At 47.1% G+C, this 10,877-nt stretch overlaps 2 protein-coding genes and 1 pseudogene across 2 annotated transcripts; 2 read left to right on the forward strand and 1 right to left on the reverse strand.

Annotated features, from left to right (window-relative positions):
- Nucleotides 1-339: 339 nt before the first annotated feature.
- LOC125545601 (scarecrow-like protein 1) lies at nt 340-3,852 on the forward strand. The gene is made up of 4 exons (XM_048709616.2): nt 340-516; nt 1,526-2,933; nt 3,115-3,270; nt 3,383-3,852. The coding sequence occupies exons 2-4, from the start codon at nt 1,630-1,632 to the stop codon at nt 3,579-3,581; spliced, it is 1,659 nt and encodes a 552-aa protein (XP_048565573.1). The 5' UTR covers nt 340-516; nt 1,526-1,629; the 3' UTR covers nt 3,582-3,852.
- A 184-nt stretch (nt 3,853-4,036) lies between these two features.
- Nucleotides 4,037-8,449, reverse strand: LOC125545600 (DNA repair metallo-beta-lactamase family protein). Its single transcript, XM_048709614.2, has 5 exons — nt 8,178-8,449; nt 7,984-8,089; nt 6,102-6,313; nt 5,792-5,998; nt 4,037-5,489 (listed from the first exon to the last, which is right to left on the reverse strand). The coding sequence occupies exons 1-5, from the start codon at nt 8,376-8,378 to the stop codon at nt 4,299-4,301; spliced, it is 1,917 nt and encodes a 638-aa protein (XP_048565571.1). The 5' UTR covers nt 8,379-8,449; the 3' UTR covers nt 4,037-4,298.
- Nucleotides 8,450-10,389: 1,940 nt separating this feature from the next.
- LOC147980939 (small nucleolar RNA Z247) lies at nt 10,390-10,531 on the forward strand (annotated as a pseudogene).
- The last annotated feature ends 346 nt before the right edge of the window (nt 10,532-10,877 follow it).

Consider the following 10,877-nt stretch of genomic DNA (forward strand, 5'->3'; position numbering starts at 1 on the left):
CGATAGCAAGGCGTGAGTGTTGACTTCACGATCCGCGGTGACAAACTTTCCGTGGAATGCATCCATGCTAATCAACGCACACGAAATCAGACGCTTGAAAACATTTGCAGTGGCACGCACGTTGACCTCCTATCTCACAGGTATAACCGCGATGGACGGAGGCGTGGAGAGCTGCCTCGCCAAAGTCGCGCGTCCAAAGCCCGTGCGACCGAAAACACGACGCCGCCTGTTCTCCGTGGGCGGCGCAGAGGATCCCGGGGGGAGCCGCCGGTCGTCGCACAGACCGCGTCCCACCGTATGACATCTCGGACTTTGGCGCCCCCACTCCCTATCCTCGAACCAACCAACCCACCCACCCAACCCCCAACCCCAACCCATTCCTTTCCTTCTTCCCATCCTCTTCCTCCTCCCCCGCTCCCCCTCCCGCTCCATCTCCTTCCATTCCCGTCCCGCCTCCCGCCCTCTCCGTCCGGTCTCCGCTTCCCTGCTCGCGCCGCCCGGCCGGCTAATCACCCCGTGAGTACTTCTAGCCGCCTCCCTGTCTGCAAGCAAGGCCGTTGCTGTTTGCTGCCGCTCTTCCGATTTCTTGCTCGCGCGCGTCCTTGTCCCTTTCGGGGGATATTCTTGGGGCCGTTTCGTCTGGTCGGAGTTCTTGATTGGTATGTTCATGCCTGCGCTATTTGGGAGGTCTCGTCGTGTAGGGTCAAGCCATGGTTCTTCGGGTTGCGTGCAGAGCCGGCCTGCTTGGGCCCTCGGGTGCCATGCTGCCATGGTGATGTTCAGAGGGGAAGGGGAACACCTTATTTGATCTTTGATGCATAATTCATGATTTTTTTTGCCAATTGGCATCTCATGTCCTCTGATAAGAATGAATACTTCCAATATTTGTGGGTTTTTGTGCATCTCAAATTCTCAATAGATTTGAGCAGTTTCCTGGTTCAGGCTTCAGTACTTGCAGATTTATCTTCTTCTTTCTCGAGCATAGCATGTTATTTAGGATTTTTCACACCAAAAAAACGTTTGTGGTGCGAATGAGCCGTCCTTGGCTGATATTTTGTCTCCGCGTTTCTTGTGTATTAAGTCTTAACATTATACTAAATTTATAAATCAGCTACTTGTAGATGTGATTATTCTCGCCTAGTATTCTTTAAGACCTGGCAATCGGTGGTCAAGTCTTCGTTGCAAGTTAGGCAGTATTTTTCTGGCATTTAGTGGCCTACCATGTCCAGCGAGCTACTCCACTTGCTAGCTGCTAAATGTTCTATAAAAAATAATTTGCAACATGCTGTACAGAATTCCAGCTCCATCAGTTAACTAGTGAGTCTGATTGGATTACTTGTTAGGTACGAGACTATGACCTTAGTTTGTAGTACAAGTTAGGTATATGAACAGGGAATCTACTAGACTGAAAAAACAACAGCAACATCATCAAATGGCATCCTGTATTCCTATTAACAAGTAGCGCTATGTATTTCAGCTCATTGTTATTTAGAGAGGCTGCTGATCCTTCCTTGTCTTATTGTAGGCATCAAAGAAAATTGCATTGGTTTTGGATTTAATCTGAGGTTCTGAAGAAAGAAGGCCTCAGGATATTTAGCTTGGCAGGCCCGGAGGTGCTTGAGAGGAGCTATGTCTTTTGTCGGGCGAGTAGACCCATCAACGACATACGCGGATAATATTTATGTACATAAATTTGGCGCACCCAACTCAAACTTTGCTGCAAGAAGATTTGGCTCTGACACGCAGTTGTTCCGTTATGGCCCTGAACCATTCAATTCCGAGGACTATGGACATATGGGTTTCCCTGAAGCACCATCTGCTGCATTCCAGAGCTCCTTTTACAACCAGCAAGCTTCACTAACACCCTGCTCTGATGCAGCAAAAGACTCACCGGTGTGCTCCAATATCTCTCAACAGAACTCCCAGTCTATATCAGATAATCAGAGTTCTGGACTTGAAGTAGAGTTCGATGATGAGATCAGGCTGAAGCTTCAAGAGCTGGAGCATGCTTTACTTGATGATGGAGATGACATCTTGTTCGAAGTTTCCCAGGCGGGTTGCATCAGTGATGAATGGGCCGATCCCATGAAGGATGTCTTGCTTGCAAATTCTCCGAAAGAATCAGAATCAAGCATTAGTTGTGCAGGCAGCAACAGCGGAGAAGCACGGACCCCAAAGCAGTTGCTCTTTGACTGTGCTACGGCATTAGCTGAATATAATGTAGATGAAGCACAGGCAATCATAACGGACCTCCGGCAGATGGTCTCAATCCAAGGGGACCCTTCTCACAGGATTGCAGCTTATCTAGTGGAGGGCCTTGCTGCAAGGATAGTAGCTTCAGGGACAGGCATCTACAAGGCATTGACATGCAAGGACCCTCCAACTCTGTATCAGCTGTCAGCAATGCAAATCCTCTTTGAGATCTGTCCATGCTATCGATTTGGTTTCATGGCTGCTAATTATGCCATACTTGAAGCCTGCAAAGGCGAAGAAAGGATGCATATTATAGACTTTGACATCAACCAAGGCAGCCAGTATATTACACTGATGCAGTTTATGAAAGATGATGCCAACAAAACACGCCATTTGAGAATAACTGGTGTGGATGATCACGAGACAGTACAGAGGACTGTTGGAGGTCTGAAGGTCATTGGGCAACGCCTGGAGAAGCTTGCGGAGGACTGCGGAATATCTTTTGAGTTCAGGGCAGTGGGTGCTGACATCGGGGATGTCACACCTGCAATGCTAGATTGCCGTCCCGGGGAAGCACTAGTTGTGAATTTTGCATTCCAGCTGCACCACCTTCCTGATGAAAGTGTTTCGATCATGAACGAACGGGACCAGCTCCTTCGTATGGTGAAGGGCCTTCAACCAAAGCTTGTGACCCTGGTTGAGCAGGATGCTAATACTAATACTGCTCCATTTCAGACAAGGTTGGTTATCTCATTATCCAATTCTATTGCGGCAGTAATTACGGTTTTTTGTGGATTGGATAGTTTTTCCGAATCCTTTGTAGATAGTAACTATTTCTTCGTAGATTCTGTGTATCGACTCTTGTGCTTCTCTTCCCACTGCTGAGCCCCTAAAAATACCTGAAACATCTGACTTTCACAGGTTCCGTGAGGTCTATGACTACTACTCTGCTCTTTTCGATTCACTGGACGCAACACTTCCAAGGGAAAGTCCAGATAGAATGAATGTGGAAAGGCAATGCCTTGCACGGGAAATTGTGAACATCTTGGCTTGCGAAGGCCCTGATCGCGTGGAGAGGTAATTCCCAGTGCTTCTCTCCACTCATAAGCCATGCAAATTATTCCCGTTTTTCCAAACTATGCATACTGCAAACTCCATGTAGCTGACAGTGTAGTTGTTTATGCTCCAGGTACGAAGTTGCCGGAAAATGGAGGGCGAGAATGACGATGGCTGGATTCGCACCGTGCCCATTTAGCAGCAACGTCATCGGAGGAATAAGATCGCTGCTGAGGTCGTACTGCGACAGGTACAAGTTCGAGGAGGACCATGGGGGACTTCACTTCGGCTGGGGAGAGAAAACGCTCATCGTCGCCTCCGCATGGCAATAGATCGAGCTCGCTGACTTGGGTTGCATTAGCACTGCTGTATTTTAGGAGCTTCTGGTGCAGAGGTTGTAAAAAGGGTGTGGACCACGGAGGAGTTCTTGGCTGATCTTATCTAATTTTAGGAGTCTGCTTGTCAGAATAATTGAGTTTGGCAGATCGCCCGGGTGAACCATGTTGTGCTGCTGCAGCAACTGGTTGTGTTGTTGTATTCTGGGATAGAATCATGACATGTCGACTCTGCTCCATGTATAAATCTATTTATGTTGCTAGAACATACTCCTAAGTACAATGATGTGTCTGTTTGGGAACTAGAACATGCAGTAATATATACACAGTTTGGCCACAGATTTCTGTCTATCGATACAATCATGTAAATACTTGCAAAAGTCCACCCAGATTTTTCTTATAACCAATAGAGTAGTTGGCAGCAGTTTGGCCACAGGTTTCTACCAAAAAAATGGTAGAAGAAAAACCTTTATTTATCTCACAGAGTAATCTTGCGAAATTACAACAGCTTGATGTACAACATAACATTTCAAAACCCATATATCAAATACAAACACACATATGCTCTCCAGATATATTCGTTGAAGTAATTTAGTTGGCAACACTATAATCTCAAGAATCTGAATACTTCACGGTCCATATTTGTCTATATTTGTCGTATGTGCTATAAAATATATCTCATATTGAAGGCAAGGTATAAGCTCGATCTTATCTTCAAGGTAGGCTGTGCCGTGAATTCAACAAGCTATAATCAGAGCCAGGTCGCCTTTTGACCCGTTTAGTGGATTCCAAAAGTCCAACAAGAGACGGGAGAGGATGCGGGACAGGGACATTCCTCGATCTGTACAGCCTCTTCAGACTTGCATGCAAAGATTTCGATGATCCAATGACACACAGGTGGTCCGTCTGACATTCTGTTACTTCTGCATTTCTGACCATGCGAAGGCTTGAACTTTCCGTAGTGCTTATAGATATTGGCTCTATTATAATGTCAGACTTTTCTGGTTGATCAGACACTACTGATATATTGTGTTCAACAGTAGGCAAAGGTTGAACTGCAAATGCTTCTGGTATGGTTGGGGGTGGTGCTTTACACTGAGAGGAAGGGGCCACATCTCCAGCTTCGGCACACTGACAGGAGGGGGCCACATCTCCAGCTTCCCCACAATCTTGTTGGGAAGCTGGGGCTTGCTTTGTGATCAAATCCATACCAGAATATGTTTCAACATTTTGGCTGCTATCATGAAGCAAATCTTCCGGTGCACAAAATCTGGTTTGTTCAGCTGCAGCAATGTACTGGTGGCACAACTCTTCTTTCATTATGTCAATCGCTTGAGAACCAAATCTTGCTCTTCCAAACAATGTAATATCTGGTTCTTCAACTGGAGGGGATGGCACAAATTGCAGTTCAAGTGTGCTGACATCAAAATCTGTGCATTCTTCACTGGCAGAAGTTGGATGATCATCATCAACAAAAGTTGAGAGAACTTCATCTGGCTGCGTGCAAGAAGCAAGCACCGATGAGGGCGAGGTTACTGACTTTTGAAGAGGATCCCTGAATATCTTCCACAATGGATCATTAGTTGTCAAGCGAGTCTTGAAACAATGTTTCTTCACATAGCTCAGCTCCATGGCAAAGCATGGGGGAGTTGTTGAGATGACCCATTGAGGTTGAAGAAGTTGCATCGCCTGCTCCAACTCGTCCCGAGAAGAGTGAATGGAGAAACAGACATGCCAGATCCCAAAATCATCCTGCTGAGCTTCTGTTAGGCTGGGTTTCTGGTTTCGACCACAGGCATACCACTGCGTTGAGGGGCGGATGAATAAAGGCTCCGGCTGAAGACTAGCCCTTGCCCCTTCAAGCTTTTTACTTGCATTATCATACAAATGGTGGAATCCAACTATCTGTGGAAATAAAAATGGTTAAAGCCAAGATAGTAGAAAGAAAAAAGTACCTACTTTACATGCAATATACATCAGACGAATTGGTTGAATCCAACTATCTGTTGAGTTAACAGAGTTAGAACTAACAAAGTAAAAAAAGAAAGAAAAGAAGTACTCTGACTACACATAAGAACAGTGACACGAATTAATCATTTTACTACTCAAAATTGGTTACAGAATTCGCATTATTGTTTTCAATAACAGCTTTAGACAGGTTAGCAGTATGTGAATTAAAACAGAATGAATGTCATCGAGTAACACACCTGAAAGCGACAAGATGGATCATCAGTGATGATCTCGGGGGCTGTGAGTGACAGCGCTTTAAAACAATCTGAATTCCTTCTCGTGTCAACATAAATTTTCGATCCAAACGTCCTGGACACCTCAACTAGGATCTCTTCGTGACCAAGAAGGTCACAAGCAAGATATACAAAAGGTGCATCCGGATGCTTCCATATACAAGCTATAACCTGCATTTACTGAATCATTTCAAAGTGGTGACTTCCCCGTTGTCATAACTACAGCCCCCCAGGCAATGACAAGCACATTTAAAATCTCAGAGCAGAGGATAACCTGCTGGATTGCCAACTCCTTGCTTGGTAGTTTGAGGAAGCATTTGGAAAATGTGCAGTCCAGGAACACGAAGTCTAAACGACAAACATTGTCTTTCCCTTTCTTTGCTATGTATTTCAGTGGCAAGTTCTGAGCACAATCTGGTGTCAGTCGGCAGTCACCCGTGTGCAGTATGCTACCGAATTCACCCTCAAACAAGAACATAACTGCCCCTGAAATCAGAGGGAACGGCAACAGTTAGTGCCAAAGGCCAAATTCCCAATTTCCAGGGCGCATTTTATGATATCACTAATATAGCAAAACATATGCTCGAGCTTGGGTTAAGGAAACTTGATTAGAGGTGTTGTGCCAAATCTGGTAACATGAGTTCTAGCCATGCTTCCATGTACTGATGACACAGTGTTTCTGTTCGAGGTTGAATTATCTGGTTTAAAAATGTTCACAAGAGTGAAATATGTTGTCTGGGAGAATCTAATCAGGACAGGGAACAGTATATGGAATTTTTACTTGTGTGGAGGCAGTTCTGACTATGAAATATAGGGGGTCCCCTACTCAAGAAAAGACAACACATGGTAACTGGAAGAGAAATAAATAAAAGGTAGAGGGTAAACTGGGCACATCGCAGAGGAAGTTTCTCTCCAATGAAGGGGAAATTATAACTGCTTAGATCATGTCTACATTTGAATTATCTAAATTTTTTTCAAGATAGAAACTGTTGTGGCAAGACAGGAAGGGGGGACGGAAATATCAGCTGGTAAATTGTAATGTTGGAGATAATATCATTTTTGTGTGCATTGTTCCATCGTTAGACATGCCTGGGGTGCACCAAAATGTGCTTTGGATATTGACATTGAGATAAAGTTTAGTAGCAAATTTATATGGTTGGATGCTAAATTTGCAAGGGTCTCACAGGGGGCGCTTAGCTGTAGGGTAGCTGCTCTCATTTCGTTGATTGGGACATATCGTAATGCAGCTTGCTTTCGTAATGTGTTTCCTTATGACCCAACTAGTCTTGTAGCGAAAACGGCTCATTGGTTGAACTTTTACTCTGGATTACATAAAGGCATAAAGCAGGTGTGCGCTCAATGCAGCGCCGAGGGGCAAGCTTATTTCTGCAAATGGCATCTCAGTTCTTCAATCGGAGGCGGGGGTCAGCGCTGATGGCTGCCGAGGAATGCCGTAACTGAGTGTTTCTGGTGAGCGTCAGGCAGCTGGGAATTGTCGGCCGTGGTCCGTGGAGACACTCTGAGGCAAACGCTTTGCATCTGCATCTCGTTTTTGTGGTGCTCTTTTGGCCCAGCTATTATGCTACTGTTGTGCATCTAAAAACGTTGAAAGCCTGCTTAGATCTCCCAGTAGCTGCCAGGGGCGATGCTACACCGGGATGGGCTAGCTTGATGATGTGGTGTTTCATTTTGCATTTCAGAACTTGGGAGCTGACTGTTTATCAGTTTCAGAAATGAAAGCAGGATTGATTTATGCACTAGCAACTAGCAAGTTCAATCATAGGTTCGATGCATTTCAGATCTTGGGAGCTGACTGATCATCAGTTTCAGAGATGAAAGCATGATTGATTTATGCACTAGCAAGTCCAATCTTAGGTACGATGCATTTCAGAACTTGGGAGCTGTCTGTTCATCAGTTTCAGAAATGAAAGCAGGATTGATAATATGCACTAGCAACTTCAATCTTAGGTACGCATTTCAGAAATTGACACCTGACTGTTTATCAGTTTCAGAAATGAAAGCAGGATTGATTTATGCACTACCAAGCTCAATCTTAGGTACGGCTCATTTGGAGTAGTAGGATTGATCTATGCACTAGCAAGTTCAATCATAAAAACTGCTGTAACAAGATAAGCAGAGCAAGCAAGGAGCGTTACCAGGGCAGTGGTTGGCATCGTACGCGGTGACGGAGAAGGCGCCGGCGGGGTCGTCCACCTTGAACGTCCTCCCCACCTCGACCTCCACAAACTCCCCCTGGTCCAGCTGCAACACGACCGCACCGCGCGAGAAATCTCAATTCACCGGAAATTCACCGCGGCTCTCTGGGAGAGGGTATCACAGGCTAAGGTACCTGGGGGAAGTGGCGGAGGGCGAGGGACAAGGTGAGGCGGGTGGCGTAGAGGGCGCCCCCTCCTCCTCCGGGGCCGGCCCCGGCGGCGCCGACGAGGTGGTCCCGGTGCGCGTGGGTGAGGAAGCGGTGGCGCCGGCGGCGGGAGGAGGGGCCCCACGTGTCCACGGCGAAGGGGAGCCCCCGCGGCATCTCTATCGGCATCCTCCCCGGAACTTTGTGAAATTGCGGCCGGGCCCTCCTCCGCTTCCTCGGGAGCGCGCCGCTTCGTTGGGAGTTGGTTGGGTCGGTTTTATATTCCTCGAATGGGAAGAGTGGCTCCTTCCTCAGGAAGGAAGAGAAATGGGTTTGTGGATTCGGGCTCTCACTTCAGTTTAGTGGCCGGACCGAGGCCCAGAACCCGCTAACTTGCCGCCTTTGGTACGTTCGTAAGTTGGCTGGCACTGGCAGGTGGGCCCACATGTCAGTGCTCTCCTTTGCCCACCAGGGATTGGGCCTTCCCATTCTGCTTCCTCTGAGCCTAACAACTAACTACTCTGACCTAAAAAAAAACTAACTATGTAATTTCAAAGTAAAAAAAAACCATTGCAATTTCAAAGTTCAAAAAAAAAACCAGCACAATGGAATGGATGTAATTGTATGGATGCGGCTATTCTGCACCCGGGCTCAGATGAGGCCGGATGTGAACAGTAAAAACGTTTGGAATAGCAAAAAAATGTAAATTATTCTGTGATGCAAGATGCTTATGTGTGTATTGTCCGTGCAAAATTTGATGAAGTTTGGGCATTCGAGGAGCTCGTGATGAAAAAGATAAAATTCAGGTGTCTGAGAAACTTTTGAAAATAACACTGCTCACATCTGATTTTGACTTTTTTGTCAGGAGCTCCTCGAATGTTCAAACACTCCGAAATTTTGCAGCTCCTCCAATGCCCAAACACCCGAATTTTTGCATGAACATCATGCCTTTGAGGATTCTGCACCCAAAAAAAGTTAGTTTTTTTATTTATTTATTTTCCGGGTGTAGATGAGCCTGGGCAAACAAGCTGAATTTTCATCTTAAAGCATCTTCTAAGATTATGAAATTATGGGATGGAAGTACAAGCGTCCTGTACTGCGCACAAAAACAGAGCTGAAGAAGAAAGCCAAACAATGCACACTTGCAGATAGAACATGAGATTTTCGGAGTACTCTGTCTCATAGCTCCCCCTTTGGTTCCGCACCAGCTTGTGGCTGGCAAATTTACGTACGTACAAAGTCATCAAGAAACAAAATCAACCAGGCAGATACCGACAGTCAAAATGACAGCGTTGGACGGCAAAACACATCCAAACCGCACGGTCCGGACGGATGCGAGTGGTTAAGAGTCTGCCTTGAAGATGCTGGTTTGTTTATGAGATGAAAGCAAAAGTTTGTTGGGTTTGTTTCCAGGGGGCAGTGTTAGAAAGAGTCATGTACAAGGTATACGGTATTGTAAACCGTATACCGTAGAGAGGTAGGTAGATTGCGTGCGTTGTAATCTAGGTGGTTAGGTTGTTAGGATTTATCCTTATCTCTTGTATAGTTTTCTTGAGGATCAATCCATAACCTAACTGCCGCATGATGTAATCTGCATTGCCTATATAACACGTACGCGTCCCTGCTCAAGGGCATACGCTTCCACGCAATCTTTCATGGTATCAGAGCCTAGTTCCTCTACCGCATCCAAACCTAGCAGCTCGCATCAAACCTAGTAGCCATGGCCAGCTCTAGCTCCGCCGCCGCCGCCGCTCCATATGCCCTCATTCCCATCGCTGAAAAGCTCCACCGCGGCAACTACCTAGTGTGGCGCGCACAGGCCTTAGCTACCATCCGCGGAGCCCGACTGATCGACCACCTCAACCCCGATCACCCGTTCCCGGAGCCCAAGCTTGTCGACAAGGATGGCAAGCCCACAGATGTGCCGAATCCGGAACATCTCACCGCGTTGGCGCAAGACTCCCAGGTGCTTAGCTTCATCTTCAATTCAATCTCTGCTCCTGTGATGATCCAAGTCGCCCACTGCACCAAGGCCGCCGCGGCATGGACCGTGATCAGAGAGATGTTTCTCTCCCAAAGGCAGGCCAACATCGTCAACACGCGGATCGCCCTCTCCACCACCAAAAAGGGCACCACGACCATCGCCGAGTACATCGGGCGCATGAAAGCGCTAGGCGACGAGATGGCTTCAGCAGGGAAGCCGCTCGACGATGACGACATGGTCTCCTACATCCTCGCCGGACTCGACTTCGACTACATCTCCTTCGTCTCGTCCATCTATGCTGCGAGGACTGAGCCCATCAAGGTAGCTGAACTTTATTCTCAGCTGATTGGTTTTGAAAAGCGTCTTGCCATGTTTGAAGGGGGAAATCAGTCCTCTCAATCCTCGGCCAACGCCGTGTCTCGTGGCCGTGGTGGTTTCGGTCGCGGAGGCGGCCGTGGAGGCCGTGGAAACGGAGGAGGCCATGGCAATGGAGGCCGTGGCAATGGAGGCGGTGGCCGCGGCAATGGAGGCCGTGGCAACGACAATGGAGGAGGCAACGATCTCCCTGAGGTTGTTTGCCAGATTTGCAAGAAGCCAAACCACACCGCCGTCGAGTGCTACCGCCGCTTCGACATCTCCTTCACCAAGAACGAGAAAAGTGCAGGCTCGGCCACCACCTCGTCCTATGGAGTGGACACAAACTG

The sequence above is a fragment of the Triticum urartu genome, chromosome 3A (genome assembly GCF_056163025.1).
Source record: "Triticum urartu cultivar PI428250 chromosome 3A, HENAU_Tu73, whole genome shotgun sequence".
NCBI classification, from domain to species: domain Eukaryota; kingdom Viridiplantae; phylum Streptophyta; class Magnoliopsida; order Poales; family Poaceae; genus Triticum; species Triticum urartu.